We start from the raw sequence: 19,781 nt of genomic DNA, 5'->3' as shown, positions 1-19,781 counted from the left end.
CCTGTTTCTCTCCTCGTGGTCGTGTGGATTTGTTTCTTGGTCCTCCGGTTTTTCCCTCACACATGTAGAATCACCATCAGGCGTGTGGAGTATTTGGCTGCTATAAATGTCCACGTGATGATAAGCCACTTCGTTGAGCTATCATTTGTGATCGCCAGGTCGCTTCTGAAAAACAACTGTGTAGCTCAGTGGGCCCTTACCTGGGAAAAAATCAAAAAAGTTTAAATAGTTTGTAGCAGACTGGAGTTGGTGGCGAGTGACCCGTAGCAGCCGCAATCGTGGCGTGAGGCACGCTGGATGCGGTGCGCCTCGGTGCGAGAATTTTTTCCAGATCACAGAGCCGGCCGAAACGATTCCGTTGCGGCACTGACATTTTGTCAGTCCGCTCCTGGGGCCGAGGGCCTTCCCCCCCCCACACGGTGCGGGTCACGGGGGGGTGGGGGGGGGGTTGCGTTTGAGCGCTCGTCACCGCACGGACGCGGGGCCACCGCTCGTTGTGTCCGCAGGGATCGTGGCAGAGAGGGCGCTCAGCGACTACCTCCACCACGTGTTCCCCGTGCTCGACAAGAGTAGCGCCACCTGCAGGTACTCGCCGTGCTTGCTCACCTGTTCTGTACGTGCGCACCTGTACGTGCACACCTGTACGTGCACACCTGTTCTGTATATACACAACTACATATGCACTGGTGTTTAACGTACTCACCAACATGTACACACTTATATGTACACATCTACACGTACTCACCTGTACGTACTTGCCTGTATGTACTCACCTATACGTGCTCACCTGTACGCACTCGCCTATACGCACTCGCGTGTGCGTACTAACCTGTACGTACTAACCTGTACGTACTAACCTATACGTACTCACCTGTACGCACTCGCCTGTACGCACTCGCCTGTACGCACTCACCTGTACGCACTCGCTATTTCTTCTCCCCAGGAAAACCCTGAGTTTTCAGAACTTGGAGCACCACCTCGACCTGCTGCTGGCACCTGGAGCGGAGGCGCCGGAGCGCGGAGCCGGTGAGCGCTACCGTCGCACGTCCACCTTCCCGCCATTAGACCGATGCCGACGCGGCTTTTCACCACGGGCCTTGGCAGCGATTGGCAGGATTGGCAGGGATTGGCAGCGATTGGCAGAGATTGGCAGAGATTGGCAGAGATTGGCAGCGATTGGCAGAGATTGGCAGCGATTGGCAGAGATTGGCAGGGATTGGCAGGGATTGGCAGAGATTGGGCTGTTGCAAGCGTTGCCACCGTGCCTCGCTGCACCTTGTTGTTCTCTAATCCTCTACGGCGCGCTCTGTCCGGCCGACGACCAACTCGCCCACCGACTCGCCCGCTCACCCACCCACGTACTCACTTACTCACTCATATCCCCCATCATTCTTCCACTCACCCACCCGCTCACCCATCCCCCTATTCACTCACTCAAACCCCCCATCATCCTTTCACTCACCCACCGACTCACCCACCCGCCCACCCACGTGCTCACTCACTCACTCATCCCGGGCCTGGAGACCTCCTGTGGACTCTCCCTCGGTTCGTTGGTTTTTTTTCTTGGCCAAGGTCCACGCTCAACCGTTGCTCGTCTCACGCAATCGTCGCCTGTGCCGTTTGTGTCTCCTCGTCCGTGAAGAGGCGGAGGGGCGCCTGGGGCCAGACAACATCGTCCTGGACCACACCAGCGGGTTCGAGGGCCTCCTCCTCGTCGATGAAGACCTCCTCGGGGTTGGCCTCCTCACCGCCCTCGTCACCCTGTCCCACGTGTTCACCGTTGCCACCACCGCCACCACCACCGCCACTACCATCATCTTTACCACCACCATCTCTACCACCACCACCGCCATCGCCACCACCATCTCTACCACCACCACCACCACTGTCATCACTATCGTCACCACCACCTTCATCATCATCATCACCACCTCCACCATCTTTACCACCATCGCTACCACCACCATCATCGCTACCACCGCCACCACCATCTCTACCACCACCACCACCACTGTCATCACTATCGTCACCACCACCTTCATCATCATCATCACCACCTCCACCATCTTTACCACCACCACCACCACCATCTCTACCACCACCAACATCTTTACCACCATTACCACCAACACCACTGTCCTCACTATCGTCACCACCACCTCTACCACCACCTTCATCATCATCATCACCACCACCATCTCAACCGCCAGAAGCACCACCACCACTGTCATCACTATTATCACCACCACCACCACCTCTACCACCATTGCCTTCATCATAATCACCACCACCAGCACCACCACCATCTCTACCACCAACAGCACCACCATCACTAATCATCACCACCAACACCGCGACCATCTCTACCACCACCAGCACCACCTTCACGTATTATCATCATCATTGCCACCGCCATCAGTGCCAGCTCACGCGGAACGTTGTGTATATTTGCGGGCGCGTAAGTGACTTGGCTGTGTGGGGAGCCGTGGCCGAGGGCTTGAGGTTGTCGGGTCTGAGCGGTGCGTGCCGTGCGGAGGGGGGCACGTTGCGCTCCGCCGAGGTCGGCGTCGCGAGAGTCGTCCGCGAACGACGCAGTCGCCTCCCTTCCCTCTGCCCCAGGTGATCGGGCACAGCAACTTCAGCACCATCCGCGCCACCACCTGCGTCCACACAGGTGAGAGGCCGCCCGCGGCCGCGTGGTTTTACTTGGCGGCGGCGTCACGGGGAGTGCCGCCGGTGCGGTAGGGGGGTCCGTACCGTGACTGGTGTGTGGTAGGGGGGTCCGCACCGTGTCTGGTGTGTGGTAGGGGGGTCCGCACCGTGTCTGGTGTGTGGTAGGGGGGTCCGCACCGTGTCTGGTGTGTGGTAGGGGGGTCCGCACCGTGTCTGGTGTGTGGTAGGGGGGTCCGCACCGTGACTGGTGTGTGGTAGGGGGGTCCGCACCGTGTCTCGTGTGTGGTAGGGGGGTCTGCACCGTGTCTGGTGTGTGGTAGGGGGGTCCGCACCGTGTCTGGTGTGTGGTAGGGGGGTCCGCACCGTGTCTGGTGTGTGGTAGGGGGGTCCGCACCGTGTCTCGTGTGTGGTAGGGGGGTCCGCACCGTGACTGGTGTGTGGTAGGGGGGTCCGCACCGTGTCTGGTGTGTGGTAGGGGGGTCCGCACCGTGTCTGGTGTGTGGTAGGGGGGTCCGCACCGTGACTGGTGTGTGGTAGGGGGGTCCGCACCGTGTCTCGTGTGTGGTAGGGGGGTCCGCACCGTGTCTGGTGTGTGGTAGGGGGGTCCGCACCGTGTCTGGTGTGTGGTAGGGGGGTCCGCACCGTGACTGGTGTGTGGTAGGGGGGTCCGCACCGTGTCTCGTGTGTGGTAGGGGGGTCCGCACCGTGTCTGGTGTGTGGTAGGGGGGTCCGCACCGTGTCTGGTGTGTGGTAGGGGGGTCCGCACCGTGTCTGGTGTGTGGTAGGGGGGTCCGCACCGTGACTGGTGTGTGGTAGGGGGGTCCGCACTGTGTCTCGTGTGTGGTAGGGGGGTCCGCACCGTGACTAGTGTGTGGTAGGGGGGTCCGCACTGTGTCTCGTGTGTGGTAGGGGGGTCCGCACCGTGTCTCGTGTGTGGTAGGGGGGTCCGCACCGTGTCTCGTGTGTGGTAGGGGGGTCCGCACCGTGTCTGGTGTGTGGTAGGGGGGTCCGCACCGTGTCTGGTGTGTGGTAGGGGGGTCCGCACCGCGTCTCGTGTGTGGTGGGGGGGTCCGCACCGTGACTGGTGTGTGGTAGGGGGGTCCGCACCGTGACTGGTGTGTGGTAGGGGGGTCCGCACCGCGTCTCGTGTGTGGTAGGGGGGTCCGCACCGCGACTCGGAACGTCCACGTGGAGACGTTGAGCGCGTTCATTTATAAAAGAGGCAGCCGGTTCTTTGATCGAGCGAAAGAGGGAAGGCCTTGGGCCTGGACTTGAACAGAGGCAGGGAGGCTGACGGCACGGATGGCTGGGGGAGTTCTAGACCATGGTGGGCCGCGGAGGAGGAATGATCCGAGTGAGGTGAGAGGGGAGAGTGCGTGGACAGTGAGAGGGAGATGAGAGGGGAGAGTGGGTGGAGGGTGAGAGGCGATGACGCTCAAAGCTCCACACAGACAGATTCTAGAATCCGTTGGTGTGCCGCCGTCCCGTGGGCCCCGTGTGCGTGCGCAGGCAAGTGGATGTACGAGGTGCTGCTCTCCTCCAAGGGGCTCATGCAGATCGGCTGGTGCACCCTCGACTGCCGCTTCAACCAGGAGGTGCCCGCGCCACCGCCCCCACTCCCCCGCCGCCCGCCCGCCGCTTCGTCCCCGCCGTGCCGCGTCTCTCTCTCTCCACTCACACTCACCGTGCCGCGTCCCTCTCACCACTCACTCACCGTGCCACGTCCCTCTCATCACTCACGCTCACCGTGCCGCGTCTCTCTCTCTCTCTCCACTCACACTCACCGTGCCGCGTCTCTCTCTCTCTCCACTCACGCTCACCGTGCCGCGTCTCTCTCTCTTTCTCCACTCACACTCACCGTGCCGCGTCTCTCTCTCTCTCTCCACTCACACTCACCGTGCCGCGTCTCTCTCTCTCTCGCCCCACCCCCCTCCCTGTGCCGTCGCCGCCGGCAGGAGGGCGTGGGCGACACCCCCAACTCGTACGCTTACGACGGCAACCGCGTGCGCAAGTGGAACGTCACCACCACCAACTACGGCAAGGTGGGCGTCCTCGCCTCTCCCTCTCTCCTTTCTCCCCTCTCTCATCTCCCCCCGAGCTACGAAGCTCGTTATTTTTTCACATGCCCTTTAGGGGCACGGCGGGGGGGGGTCAGAACGTCACAAACAACATCAACGACGACAATCTCCCCTCTCTCCCCCCTCCTCCCCTCTCCTATCTCCCCTCGCTCTGCTCTCCACGGTACTTGTGGTTTATATTTGTGGTGCGGTGTGGTATAATACCGTGCGGTGTATGTTGGGGTGTGGTGTGGTGCGGTGTGTGGGAGCGGTGGTGCAGCGGTTAGCGTGCTACGCTACGAACCCAGCGACCTGAGTTTTGTTCCCGCTCACGGCCAACACCAGTGACGATTATCTAAACCGGTCCTGGGGCTCTCCTAGGTCGACTCAGCCTCAAATGAGTACCCAATGTGATGTGTAAACATCACCACTGGGAAGACAAAGGCGGCCGGGCGTGGTGTTGGCCACCCACCCCCTCGTGTGCTGTGCCGGCCTTCATAGGTGCTCGCTGACAGCACTTGCCCCTACAGTCTGTTCCAGGCTATACGGCGTGCTGTGGTGTGTGCTATGTTGTGCGGTGTGTGGTGCGGTGTGTGGTGCGTGGTGTGGTGTGTGGTGTGGTGTGGTGTGCGGTGTGGTGTGGTGTGGTGCGGTGTGTGGTGCGGTGTGTGGTGCGGTGTGTGATGTGGTGCGGTGCGTGGTGCGGTGTATGCTGCGGCGTGCTGCGTCGTGGTTCTGTGTGCGATGCGGGGTGTGTGCTGTTGTGCGGTGTACAGCCGTGGGCGGCGGGCGACGTGGTCACGTGCCTCATTGACCTGGACGACGCCTCCATCTCCTTCTGCCTGTGAGTGCCGCGGCACCTCCGCTCACGGCGCCGGGCCCAGCGCCTCTCCCAGCCTCGCCGACGGGGACTTGCCCCAACAGCCCTCGCGAGGCTACACTGCGGATCTTTGCCTCTGTGTTTATCGCGGGGTAGATGTAGCGGAGAGATGTGTAGCGCGGCGTGTGGTGAGGTGCCGGCTATCGCTTCACTGGCAAGTTCGGCGTAAATTGTACGTCCAGGTGTGAGTTTGTGAGCCGTGCGACTCGCACTGCCCAGTCCGCCCTAGAGCGGGCCGCGTGGAACACGGCGCCACGGTGGCTAGGAGATGTTGACTACCTCGCCTGGTATGCAGGAAGTCGTGGGTTCGATCCCGACCCTGACGCCTGCTGCATATTTGGAGTTTCCGTGTCTCTCTCCTCGTGGTCGAGTGGATTTTTCTTCGGGTCCTCCGCTTTTTCCGTCCACATTTCGAAAAGCACGCATTTAGATTATTTGGCTCCTGCTTTAAAATTTTCCACGCGATAAGCCACCTCGTCGAGCTATCGTTTATGGCCAAATTGCTTCTGACAAAGAGCTACATAGCTTAGTGGGTCTTACCTGGTAAAATAATAAATAGTTCAGTTTTAGTTTAGAACGCAGTCGTTGGCGATGTACTCCACCGTGTGTTTCGGGTGGCCACAGTCACGGCACTCTGGGTCGCCATCTTCTTCAAACCTTTCCCGTTCCGACACGTCTGCAAGTTGCTGCGGGGTGTGGGCGTTCCCGTTCACCGCCACATCTCGGAACGCGCAAGCGGCTCAGCGTAAATTGTATTGAGAGAGGCGTAGTAGACGTCACTTCTCACCGCGGAGAACCGGAGCAACACGACCGCCAAACTGTGCCGCAACCGGCCCTTCCAGGTGGCCTAGTTATTTTATCTAGTTCTTCTGCTTTTGTTCCGATGACGACTAACCCTTCCTCGTTTCAATCATGTACGTCATCGGAACGGAGGAGGGTTAATCTCCCACTCGTGGACGCGTCGCGGTGCAGCGGGCGAGCGATCACCGTTCCGCAGTCGTTGGCAGTTGAGCCACCGCGGTGGTCTCGGCAGAATCGACGGCGTGCCGTCTCGGCAAACCGACGGCGTGCCGACTCGGCAGAACCGACGGCGTGCCGAGCAGCGGCGGGGCACTTTGACGAACCTTGGCGGCGGAACTCCAATTGTCTCGCGCGGCGATCCCGGATTGTTTTTCTGGGATCCCGGGCGAGTTCGTGGTCTCGGCGTGCCACGGGGGGTTTGTGCCGCGCTCCCTCCCGAGTTCTCCCGGGGTGGCTTGACGTCGCTACGGCGTTCCCGCCAGAGGTTCGGCGGCGTGACGTCGTTGGGAGATGGTGGCCGTCACGTGGGCCCAAGCCTTGAGCGTCTCGTCGCACGACTAATGCCATCGCTTGAGCCATTTTCGAAATCGTATAAACCGAACTGAAGTTGTTTTTTTGTTTCACCACTGAGAGCTGCTTTCCTAGCTCGTTTTCAGAAGCGACGTGGCCATCACAAACGACGGCTCGCACGAAGTGGCGTCACTCATCGCGTGGGAATTTACAGCGGCAGCGAAATACTGTCAAGCGCACGTTTTGTCCACGATTCCACGTGTGAACGTTCCACCCGGTCCGCCTCCCTCTCGCTCTCCCGCAGAAATGGGCTGTCCATGGGCGTCGCGTTCCCCGATGTGCGGCTGGGCCCGGGCTCCGCCTACTTCCCCGCCATCAGCCTCTCCTTCCGCGAGAACGTCTCCTTCAACTTCGGCAGCCGCCCGCTGAGATATCCTCTCTCGTCTCTCTCTTGCGCACACGCGGACAAAGGGACAAAGGGTCTGTGTGTGGGGGGCATTGTGCTGTTAGAGAGCGGCCCACAGAGGTGGATACCACAGAGCTACCTCTGAGATCCTGTCAAGTGACCTTTGGTCTACTCAATATTCACGAATCTCAGAGCTGGAACTGAGCTTCTTTAAGTGCAGAGCCAAATTTAAGGTTCCTGTATTTTTTGTGAAACATTCTTTGGGAGCCGGACTGGGACCATCAACTCCGCTGCTACCCTTTAAGGAGCCGATGCAATCGCAGCCCAGCCTGTGAGAGCACGCAGGTCTCGGTCTACATCTGTGGAGGTCTCTCTGTAAGTCTATGGGTCTCCGTGTAACTCTATGGCTCTCCAGGTGAGTTGTGTGAGGAGTCTCTGTCGGAGTAACCGGGATGAGACCAGTCGGCTCACTACACTCGAGGATACGGTGAATTTGGTTTGCCCCTCCCCTCCTCGAGCACCTCCGATTAACCCGGTTGGCTAGGTACGGTGCGAAAGAAGGTCAGCATATGTACGTACACACGTGCGTTAAAATTCACTTCGGTTGAAACCCAGATTGGGACCCCGGGTGTTATTTAAAAATGTATTTATCTGTATCTTTTCCAGGTAAGGCCCCACTGACATGTAGCTCTTTTTCAGAAGCGACCTGGATATCACAAATGATAATGAAGTGGCTTCATCATCACGTGGCAATTTATAGCAGCCAAATACTCTCAACGCGTGACGTTGATTCTAAATGTGGAGGGGACAAAACCGGAGGACCCAGAGAAAAATCCACGCGACCAAGGGGAGAGAAAAAGACGCACACTCCAAATATACAGGCGCCAGGATCGGGGTCGAACCCACGAGCTCCTGTATACCAGGAGAGGTAGTTAACATCTCGCCACCATGTAAGCTCCATGTGAGCTCCAGATATCGAGGTGTCAGGGTCAGGATCGAACCCACGCCACCGTGGTGACCCCGGTAGTGCCCACGGTGGCGAGATGTTGGCAGAGCCGGCTGGGTGCTGTCACCTCCGTGGCGGCGGCGGCCGCCCCCACCACGCCATGCGGCCCGCCTCCCCGCGCGCCGCGGTCCCCCTGGACGCGTTGACGGGACGAGTCCTTGACCCCGCGTCCACGTACCCCGTGGAAGGTTACCGGCCCCTTCAGGACCCCCCGACCATCGACCTCATGCAGGCGCAGAGGCTCATGGGATACTTCCAGGTCGCCATGGAGACGTGGATCGACCCCAGGGTGAGTGGCGCTCCCTCGCCCCCTGTGCATACGTGCGTGCGTCTGTGTGCGGTGCGTGCACCTAGCCTGGCACAAGCGTGGCGGTGATGTCACTGCCACGTTGGCAAACGGTTGTGGTTGCTAGGTGTGTCATGCAGCGGTTAGTGCGGTGCACTACGGACCCGGCCAACACCAGTGACGATCATCTGAACGGGTCCCGGGCCGAATGAGTACCTGGTGCGGTGTGTAAATATCGCCAAAGGGGAGACAAAGGTGGCCGGGCGTGGCGGTGCTCGGCCACCCACTCCCTCGTGTGCCGTGCCGGTCCCCGTAGGCGTTCGCGAGCAGCACTTGCCCCGACAGTCTGCCAGGCCACACAAGGGATCTTTGTCGTGCGTGTGCTGATTTGGCAACATCAGAAGAGCGCACACAGGTGGTGCGCCTGCCAATCGTCTCGATCAGTCATCCCACAGCACCTGGGTCTGTCCCATGACCTCCTGCCAGCCACAGAATCTTCCACAATTCAAAAGTCAAAGTACACCTAGCCTGGTGGTGACGTCACCGTCACTCGGTGGCGAATGGCGGCTGTTGTCGTCGTGTGATCTGCTTGGCGAATGCCGGGGGAGCGTTGGGTGACCCCCCGCAGCCCCCCCCGCCCCTCCCCCGCCCCCCCCCGCCCCTCCCCCCTCTGCCGCCCCTTGTGCCCCTCCGCTCCCCGTCCGCCCCTCTGCTCATGCTCCCCCCGCCTCTCGTTCCCACCCACACCCCACCCCCCACCCCCGTTGCCCCCCCCCCCCCCCCCAGGACGGGAGGGTGGTGTCGCGCGAGGACTCGCGGAGTCTGTCGCGAGGGGACGCCGCCACCACCTTCCTCCTCGCCGCCGTGCACGTCTTCCACAAGCTCGCACCGTTGCTGGTGCGTGCACGCCTCTACACGGCGGGGGGCGTGGGGAGAGAGTGGGGGTGGGGGGCTGGGAGAGAGGGGGGTGTGGGGATAGAGTTTGGAGAGAGGTGGGGGCTGGGAGAGGGGGGGGCGGGGAGAGGTTGTGGAGAGAGCGGGAGAGTGAGTGAGGTTACTTTGCTCGCCGTGTGATTTTTTTACGAGCAGATAAACTTGGGGCCCATTGAGCTGCCGCCACCGCGCCTGGCCAAGGTTCCGTGCGATGCAATCCTTGAAAAATAAATGAAAAACCTTGATTATGAATAATATTGGCCGCCCGCCTTCCCTCCCCCGCGGCAGGCCAAGGCCTACGTGGTGGACGAGGTGCTCCTCAAGTTCCTGCTCAGCCTGCAGACGCGGGCCTCGGGCTCCGTCGCCACGGAGACGCCGGCCATCTTGCACACGCTGGACCTGCTGTGGGCCCTGCTGGAGGTGCGCCTCTCCCGCTCGCCCCCCCCACCCCCTCCCCCCCCCCGTTACCGTTTGCGTTTCACCTCGCCGCCGTCTCGGCGCTTCGTTGTCGTTTCGTCGCCGCCGGGGCGTGGTGGGGGGGGGGGGGCGGGCGGACGACTTGGGCAGGCCTTCATCGAGCAGTGGATCGATCGTGGACGACGACGACGACGATGTTGTCGAGGTGTAACGACTCACCCGACTCGCGCGGCGATCCGGCGATCGAGAGTCGCGATTCGCGGTTTGACATCGGCAACGCCTCCACGTGCGGCAGGTCCGCTCGCTCGGTCCGCTGCCGGAAGAGGGCCTCGCCGTGCCACGCGTGGTCACGGTTGTTCACGCGACCGTGCTTCACCACGCTGGCCAGCCGGGATTGGTAGTGGAGTAGCGGTCTCGCAGACCCGGCCCCGCGGGGGTGCTTTCCTGCCGGCGCCTCCCCGCGCGTCCCTCCGGGCGGCCATCGCAATCGTTGTCGGCGCATCTGTGCGCGCGCGCCTGCGCGTGTGCGTGTCTGTGCCCTGGTGCTCAACTCGTGACCCTCCACGCCCCACTCCTCCTCGTGCCTCCCTCCCCCCACACCTTCGATTCTCTTCTTGAGGCGCTGGCGACGCGGCCGGGGGCGGTCGCGGTTCGAGCGCACCGGTGAATGAACCGCGGCGCACTCGTGTGCCGAGCCGTTAGCCGAGCGCGCGCCGCACGCCCCGCTCGCTTCACGGCCGCAGATCCCCGCGGCCGTAAGCGAGCAGCAGGCCGCGTGGCGTCGCGCTCGCACGTTTCGATGAGCGATGCCGTCGTACCGCCTAATTGGGAGCGCCAAACACCACGGACATCGGCCCCTACTGGCGGACCGACGCCCGTGCCCCGTGGTGTCGGCGCCGCCTCCGCCATCGGCTGAAAAGACAAACGGACAGCCGTGCTGAGACGCGAGAACGTGGGGGGACGTGAGGGGCGTGGGAGCGGCGGCACGCGACTCACAGCTCCCCCATTCCTCCCGCCCGCAGGAGTTTGAGGTGCACAGCTGCCTCAAGCAGCTGATGATGACGCTGCTGCGAGCCTTCCGCTTCTCCCCCGTGACGCCCGACATGACGCCCCAGGTACCCCCAGCGCCGGCATCGCCGCCGCTGTGCCGGCATCATCGCCGCCGCGCCTGCATCGTCGCCGCCGGCACCACCTCGGCGCCGAGCGCGAGTCCGGGCCTCGCGCTTGCCGAGCCCGTTGGACAATCGTAAACTCAGAATGAGAAATGAGTTGTTAAGAGCGCAGGTGGGGATCCGATGAGCTACGGAGCTCTTTCTCGCAGATGTCAGCGAGTTACATCAACAAGAAAACCGATAGAGAAGAGGCAAGCAAGTCACTAAACATAATGAAAGTATACACGAAGTACAAATTGCACTCGTAAATAAATTCCTGCCGATTTGCCAACACCAAATGTAAGCTTGGGGCAAGGCAGCAAAACAACAACAACAACAGTCCCAGACCACACCAGGACAACAACACACGGTCCCCCGGTTAAATTGCACGTTAAAATGTAACTCCCGATACACGCGCCAGGTTCAAAGTTACAAATCGCATTGGCAAATGTGTCTGTAGCCAGCACTAATCTTGGGTCAGAATGCTGTACGTGATTTGATCTCTATCGGGATATAATTTATATTTCTACCGCGTTCTGACCCCGGGGACGTTCAAATTCTGTGGGTTCAAAACACCGCCTCGCACCGGTGCCGCTGAGAGCCTGGGTTCGAGTCCGGGTTCGAGACGCCCCTGATTGCACCGCACCTTTCAGATGTTGTTCCACCACTGTTACAGATCCAGCACCTGCGCCTCGTCCTCGCCATCCTCAAGCACGAGAAGTCACGCAAGTTCCTCCTCGGCAACGTCCTATATCCCTCGCTAGCGCGCGCCGCCACGCACCCCACACCACACCGCGTCACTGACGCCACACCGCCACGCACCCCACACCACACCGCGTCACGCCACACCGCCACGCACCCCACACCACACCGCGTCACGCCACACCGCCACGCACCCCACACCACACCGCGTCACGCCACACCGCCACGTACCCCACACCACACAACACACCGCCACGCACCCCACGCACCCCACGCACCCCACGCACCCCACACCACACCGCGTCACGCCACACCGCCACGCACCCCACACCACACCGCCTCACACCACACCGCCACGCACTCCACACCGCCACGCACCCCGCACCACACCGCCTCACGCCATGCCACGCAACACCACCCACGCCACACAGCACCACGGCATGCCACATCGCCACCACAACGCGCCACGCACGCCACACCACGCTAGCGACGACACACCACGCTAGCCACGACACACCAGTCAGCTAGGTGTGTTTGCATCAACTCTTCCGGTGTCGTGATCAACACACAAACACACATATACACACACATACACACATACACGCACACACATACACGCACACACATACATACACACAAAAACAAAGACAAAGATTCTTCTTATAGCCTTAACAGACTGTCAGGGCAAGTCCTGTTAGTGAGCACCTATGAAGGCCGGAATGGTACACGAGCGGGTGGGTGGACAGCACCACGCCCGACCACCTTTGGCTCCCCAGTGGCGATGTTTACATACCGCACCAGGTACTCATTTGAGGCTGAGTCGACCTAGGGGAGGCACAGAACCCATTCAGATATACGTCACTGGTGTTGGCCTTGAGCAGGAATCGAGCCCGGGTCACCGGATTCATAGCGCAGCGCGCTAACCGCTACACTACCGCCCCCCACTATACACACACATATACACACATACACATATACACACACACATATACACACATACATATATACACATACACACACACATATACACACATATACACACACACATATACACACATATACACACACACATATACACACATATACACACACACATACACACACATACACACACATACACACAGATCCCAAATCTAAGCCACACGGACTGTGGGGGCAAGTGCTGTTAGCGAGTAGCAGCACCTAAGAAGGCCGACACGGCACACGAGGTGGGTGCGCGACAGCCACCTCGCCCGGCCGCCTTTCTCTCCCCAACGGAGACTTTTACACACCGCACCGGGTGCTTGAGGCCGAGTCGACCTAGGGGTGGACCGGTTCAGATGACGGTTTACAGATCCTTGACGCGCGCACGTTCGATGTGATGCGCTTCGTGGTGTTCTGCAACGTGAAGACGCCGCTGCGCGTGGAGGAGGCCGGACTCGACGAGACCATCCCCGTCACCTGGTGGCCCACGCAACTCCACCAGCAGCAGCAGCAGGTTGGCGGGGGGGCGGGCGGGCGAGGGGGGCGTGAGAAAGTAAAGTGGTTGAGTGATAAGCAAGCGAGCGTGTGGGTGAGTGACTGAGTGGGTGAGCAAACGTGTGTGTGGGTGAGTGAGTGAGGGAGCAAGTAAGTGGTTGGGTGGGTGCGCAGGCGAGTGTGTGAGTGAGCGAGTGGGCGAGCGTGTGAGCGAGGGACTGAGCGTGTGAGCGGGTGGGTGAGTGAGTGAGTGAGAGAGCAAGTAAGTGGTTGGGTGGGTGCGCAGGCGAGTGTGTGAGTGAGCGACTGAGCGAGTGGGCGAGGGACTGAGCGTGTGAGCGGGTGGCTGAGTGAGTGAGGGAGCAAGTAAGTGGTTGGGTGGGTGCGCAGGCAAGTGTGTGAGTGAGCGAGTAAGCGAGTGGTTGAGTGAGTGGGCGAGCGTGTGAGCGAGGGACTGAGCGTGTGAGCGGGTGGGTGAGTGCTAGCTTATTGAGATACTGACAGCAAGTGCGTTGCGGGTTGCCCATCTGCAATGATTGGTAGACTGAGGACGTGTCGAGTGAACCGCAGTTGAACCCCGGTGCTCGTCGCACCGTGAGCATCGACGCCGCGGGGACCCTGGAGTTGGCGTAGCCGTGTGTGTTCACCGGCGTGCGCGTGCGGCTCGTCTAGCGGTCAGCGTGCTGCGCTACGTGCCTAACGACCCGAGTTCGATTCCCGCTCGCGGCTATCAACACGAGTGACGAATATCTGAACCGGTTCTAGGGCCTCCCCTATGTCGACTCCGTCTCAAATGAGTACCTGGTGCGGTGCGTAAACATTGCCACTGGGGAGCCAGAGGCGGTCGGGCGTGGTGGTGCCGGCCACCCACCCCCTCGTGCGTCGTTCCGGCCTTCGCAGCGCTTGCCCCAGCAGCCTGTGAAGACTACACGGGGGATCTTTGTCTTTGTGTGCGTCCCGGCCTCCCCGTGCAGGGCAGCAGGGAGGAGGCGGAGGAGAGCGCCGAGGAGCGGCACAAGCGGCGATCGTACGAGCGCGGCTGCCAGCGCCTCAAGAAGAGAATAGAAGGTGGGGGGGAGGGAGGCACGGAGGGGGGGGGGGGCGTGCAGAGTCAAGAGTTGAGCACCAGGGCACAGACGCGCACGCACAGAAACGCAGACACCCACGCACAGACACCCACGCACAGACACCCACGCACAGACACCCACGCACAGACACCCACGCACAGACACCCACGCACAGACACCCACGCACAGACACCCACGCACAGACACCCACGCACAGACACCCACGCACAGACACCCACGCACAGACACCCACGCACAGAAACGCAGACGCACACGCACAGACATGTGTGCCCGGTGCTGATGTTTAGTCACTGCACCAGGTGCTCGTTTAAGGCTGAGTCGACCTGGGGGAGACCCAGTGGTGGTGGTGATGCCGCCCGCCCCGTGCGTCTCCCCCCCCCCCCCCCCAGTGGTCGAGGACCTGCAGGTGGCCATCCTCAAGCTGCTGCTCAACAACAAGGACAAGAACTCGGTGAGGCCTGTGCCACGGGGGCCCCACACACGCATGCACACAAAGACAAAGGTCCCCCGCGTAGCCTCAGCAGACTTGTGAGGCAAGTGCTGTTAGCGAGCACGGCACACGACCGGGAGGGTGGCCACGCGACCGCCTTTGTCTCCCCCCGTGGCGATGTTTACGTGTCGCAAGCAGGTGCTCATTTGAGGCTTAGTCGACCTAGGGGAGGTCCAGGATCGGTTCAGATATTCTTCACTGGGGTTGGCCTTGAGCGGGAATCGAACTCAGGTGGTTAGGCGCATAGCGCAGTGCGCTAACTGCGACAAACACACTCAGAAGCCCACACGTACAGCGGCGTGGCACAGACACTGAGTTGGCTAAACCTCAATCAAGAACCGATGAAGGGCGCCCAGCGGGATGAGTTCGCAAGGCTACCGCGGAGATGGAGCGGTGAAATCGGCCGGCGTGCGGGTGCTCGGTGGATCGATCAATCGCTAGACCGTGAGGGATGGGTCCCTGTGTGAGGCTATGTGTCTCTGTGTGAGTCTATGGGTCTCTGTGTGAGTCTATGGGTCTCTGTGTGAGTCGATGGGTCTCTGTGTGAGTCTATGGGTCTCTGTGTGAGTCTATGGGTCTCTGTGTGAGTCTATGGGTCTTTGTGTGAGTCCATGAGTCTCTGTGTGAGTCTATGGGCCACTGTGTGAGTCTATGAAGCTCTGTGTGAGTCTATGGGCCTCTGTCAGTCTATGGGTCTCTGTATGAGTTTATGAGGCTCCGTGTGAGTCTATGGGTCTCTGTGTGAGTCTATGGGTCTCTGTGTGAGTCTATGGGTCTCTGTGTGCGTCTATGGGTCTCTGTGTGAGTTTATGGGTCTCTGTGTGAGTCTATGGGTCTCTGTGTGAGTCTATGGGTCTCTGTGTGAGTCTATGGGTCTCTATGTGAGTCTGTGTCTTTGTGTGAGTCTATGTGTCTCTGTGTGAGTCTATGAGTCTATGTGTGAGTCTATGGGTCTCTGTGTGAGTCTATGGGTTTCTGTGTGAGTCTATGGGTCTCTGTGTGAGTCTACGGGTCTCTGTGTGAGTCTATGGGTTTCTGTGTGAGTCTATGGGTCTCTGTGTGAGTCTACGGGTCTCTGTGTGAGTCTGAGTCTCTGTGTGAGTCTATGGGTCTCTGTGTGAGTCTATGGGTCTTTGTGTGAGTATGGGTCTCTGTGTGAGTATGGGTCTCTGTGTGAGTCTATGGGTCTCTGTGTGAGTCTATGTGTCTTTGTGTGAGTCTATGTGTCTCTGTGTGAGTCTATGAGTCTCTGTGTGAGTCTATGGGTCTCTGTGTGAGTCTATGGGTCTCTGTGTGAGTCTATGGGTCTCTGTGTGAGTCGATGGGTCTCTGTGTGAGTCGATGGGTCTCTGTGTGAGTCTATGGGTCTCTGTGTGAGTCTATGGGTCTCTGTGTGAGTCTATGGGTCTCTGTGTGAGTCTATGGGTCTCTGTGTGAGTCTATGGGTCTCTGTGTGAGTCTATGGGTCTCTGTGTGAGTCTATGGGTCTTTGTGTGAGTCCATGAGTCTCTGTGTGAGTCTATGGGCCACTGTGTGAGTCTATGAAGCTCTGTGTGAGTCTATGGGCCTCTGTGAGTCTATGGGTCTCTGTATGAGTTTATGAGGCTCCGTGTGAGTCTATGGGTCTCTGTGTGAGTCTATGGGTCTCTGTGTGAGTCTATGGGTCTCTGTGTGCGTCTATGGGTCTCTGTGTGAGTTTATGGGTCTCTGTGTGAGTCTATGGGTCTCTGTGTGAGTCTATGGGTCTCTGTGTGAGTCTATGGGTCTCTATGTGAGTCTGTGTCTTTGTGTGAGTCTATGTGTCTCTGTGTGAGTCTATGAGTCTATGTGTGAGTCTATGGGTCTCTGTGTGAGTCTATGGGTTTCTGTGTGAGTCTATGGGTCTCTGTGTGAGTCTACGGGTCTCTGTGTGAGTCTATGGGTTTCTGTGTGAGTCTATGGGTCTCTGTGTGAGTCTACGGGTCTCTGTGTGAGTCTGAGTCTCTGTGTGAGTCTATGGGTCTCTGTGTGAGTCTATGGGTCTGTGTGAGTCGATGGGTCTCTGTGTGAGTCGATGGGTCTCTGTGTGAGTCGATGGGTCTCTGTGTGAGTCGATGGGTCTCTGTGTGAGTCTATGGGTCTCTGTGTGAGTCTATGGGTCTCTGTGTGAGTCTATGGGTCTCTGTGTGAGTCTATGGGTCTCTGTGTGAGTCTATGGGTCTTTGTGTGAGTCCATGAGTCTCTGTGTGAGTCTATGGGCCACTGTGTGAGTCTATGAAGCTCTGTGTGAGTCTATGGGCCTCTGTGAGTCTATGGGTCTCTGTATGAGTTTATGAGGCTCCGTGTGAGTCTATGGGTCTCTGTGTGAGTCTATGGGTCTCTGTGTGAGTCTATGGGTCTCTGTGTGCGTCTATGGGTCTCTGTGTGAGTTTATGGGTCTCTGTGTGAGTCTATGGGTCTCTGTGTGAGTCTATGGGTCTCTGTGTGAGTCTATGGGTCTCTATGTGAGTCTGTGTCTTTGTGTGAGTCTATGTGTCTCTGTGTGAGTCTATGAGTCTATGTGTGAGTCTATGGGTCTCTGTGTGAGTCTATGGGTTTCTGTGTGAGTCTATGGGTCTCTGTGTGAGTCTACGGGTCTCTGTGTGAGTCTATGGGTTTCTGTGTGAGTCTATGGGTCTCTGTGTGAGTCTACGGGTCTCTGTGTGAGTCTGAGTCTCTGTGTGAGTCTATGGGTCTCTGTGTGAGTCTATGGGTCTGTGTGAGTCTATGGGTCTTTGTGTGAGTTTATGGGTCTCTGTGTGAGTCTATGTGTCTTTGTGTGTGTCTATGTGTCTCTGTGTGAGTCTATGAGTCTCTGTGTGAGTCTATGGGTCTCTGTGTGAGTCTATGGGTCTCTGTGTGAGTCTATGGGTCTCTGTGTGAGTCGATGGGTCTCTGTGTGAGTCGATGGGTCTCTGTGTGAGTCTATGGGTCTCTGTGTGAGTCTATGGGTCTCTGTGTGAGTCTATGGGTCTCTGTGTGAGTCTATGGGTCTCTGTGTGAGTCTATGGGTCTCTGTGTGAGTCTATGGGTCTCTGTGTGAGTCTATGGGTCTTTGTGTGAGTCCATGAGTCTCTGTGTGAGTCTATGGGCCACTGTGTGAGTCTATGAAGCTCTGTGTGAGTCTATGGGCCTCTGTGAGTCTATGGGTCTCTGTATGAGTTTATGAGGCTCCGTGTGAGTCTATGGGTCTCTGTGTGAGTCTATGGGTCTCTGTGTGAGTCTATGGGTCTCTGTGTGCGTCTATGGGTCTCTGTGTGAGTTTATGGGTCTCTGTGTGAGTCTATGGGTCTCTGTGTGAGTCTATGGGTCTCTGTGTGAGTCTATGGGTCTCTATGTGAGTCTGTGTCTTTGTGTGAGTCTATGTGTCTCTGTGTGAGTCTATGAGTCTGTGTGAGTCTATGGGTCTCTGTGTGAGTCTATGGGTTTCTGTGTGAGTCTATGGGTCTCTGTGTGAGTCTACGGGTCTCTGTGTGAGTCTATGGGTTTCTGTGCGAGTCTATGGGTCTCTGTGTGAGTCTACGGGTCTCTGTGTGAGTCTGAGTCTCTGTGTGAGTCTATGGGTCTCTGTGTGAGTCTATGGGTCTGTGTGAGTCGATGGGTCTCTGTGTGAGTCGATGGGTCTCTGTGTGAGTCGATGGGTCTCTGTGTGAGTTTATGGGTCTCTGTGTGAGTCTATGGGTCTCTGTGTGAGTCTATGGCTCTCTGTGTGAGTCTATGGGTTTTTGTGTGAGTCTATGGGTCTCTGTGTGAGTCTATGGGCCACTGTGTGAGTCTATGAGGCTCTGTGTGAGTCTATGGGCCTCTGTGAGTCTATGGGTCTCTGTATGAGTTTATGAGGCTCTGTGTGAGTCTATGGGTCTCTGTGTGAGTCTATGGGTCTCTGTGTGAGTCTATGGGTCTCTGTGTGAGTCTATGGGTCTCTGTGTGAGTGCCGTTGGCGAGCGTTGTAGTTGTTGTTGTCTTGCAGCAGGGGGAAGCCTCGCGCTACATCTTCCTGTCCAAGTTGAGGAAGTTCCTGCAGGAGAACGCCTCCAACAGGGTGAGCGGTCAGCACCCCACACCACCACCCACCCACCCACCCGGCACCCCTCACCACCACCCACCCACCCACCCGGCACCCCACACCACCACCCACCCACCCACCCGGCACCCCTCACCACCACCCACCCACCCACCCGGCACCCCACACCACCACCCACCCAGCACCCCACACCACCACTACCCACCCACCCGGCACCCCTCACCACCACCACCCACCCACCCGGCACCCCACACCACCACCACCCACCCACCCGGCACCCCACACCACCACCCACCCACCCGGCATCCCACACCACCACCACCCACCCACCCGGCACCCCACACCACCACCCACCCACCCACCCGGCACCCCTCACCACCACCCACCCACCCGGCACCCCACACCACCACCACCCACCCACCCGGCACCCCACACCACCACCCACCCACCCACCCGGCACCCCACACCACCACCCACCCACCCACCCGGCACCCCTCACCACCACCCACCCACCCACCTGGCACCCCTCACCACCACCACCCACCCACCCGGCACCCCTCACCACCACCACCACCCACCCGGCACACCACCACCACCCACCCACCCGGCACCCCACACCACCACCCACCCGGCACCCCACACCACCACCACCCACCCACCCGGCACCCCACACCACCACCCACCCGGCACCCCACACCACCACCACCCACCCACCCGGCACCCCACACCACCACCCACCCGGCACCCCTCACCACCACCACCCACCCACCCGGCACCCCTCACCACCACCCACCCACCCACCTGGCACCCCTCACCACCACCACCACCCACCCGGCACCCCACACCACCACCACCCACCCACCCGGCACCCCACACCACCA

At 59.5% G+C, this 19,781-nt stretch overlaps 1 protein-coding gene across 1 annotated transcript in view; it reads left to right on the top strand.

The window, feature by feature from the left end:
- LOC144730152 (E3 ubiquitin-protein ligase RNF123-like) overlaps positions 1–19,781 on the top strand; it is a 73,718-nt gene that overhangs the window by 4,384 nt on the left and 49,553 nt on the right. The window contains exons 3-19 of the mRNA XM_078610738.1: positions 507–585; positions 944–1,026; positions 1,643–1,734; positions 2,620–2,674; positions 4,183–4,268; positions 4,629–4,715; positions 5,507–5,574; positions 7,226–7,351; positions 8,508–8,622; positions 9,406–9,516; positions 9,841–9,972; positions 10,992–11,084; positions 11,797–11,870; positions 13,173–13,299; positions 14,255–14,348; positions 14,758–14,819; positions 18,847–18,918. Of these exons, the coding sequence (XP_078466864.1) occupies positions 507–585; positions 944–1,026; positions 1,643–1,734; positions 2,620–2,674; positions 4,183–4,268; positions 4,629–4,715; positions 5,507–5,574; positions 7,226–7,351; positions 8,508–8,622; positions 9,406–9,516; positions 9,841–9,972; positions 10,992–11,084; positions 11,797–11,870; positions 13,173–13,299; positions 14,255–14,348; positions 14,758–14,819; positions 18,847–18,918 (1,556 nt within the window). The remainder of the gene's footprint in view (positions 1–506; positions 586–943; positions 1,027–1,642; positions 1,735–2,619; positions 2,675–4,182; positions 4,269–4,628; positions 4,716–5,506; positions 5,575–7,225; positions 7,352–8,507; positions 8,623–9,405; positions 9,517–9,840; positions 9,973–10,991; positions 11,085–11,796; positions 11,871–13,172; positions 13,300–14,254; positions 14,349–14,757; positions 14,820–18,846; positions 18,919–19,781) is intronic.

The sequence above is a fragment of the Lampetra planeri genome, chromosome 34, assembly GCF_965212315.1.
Source record: "Lampetra planeri chromosome 34, kcLamPlan1.2.h2, whole genome shotgun sequence".
Taxonomy (NCBI): domain Eukaryota; kingdom Metazoa; phylum Chordata; class Hyperoartia; order Petromyzontiformes; family Petromyzontidae; genus Lampetra; species Lampetra planeri.
Note: the sequence above shows the minus strand (reverse complement) of the source record. Positions and strands in the feature narration are given on the sequence as shown.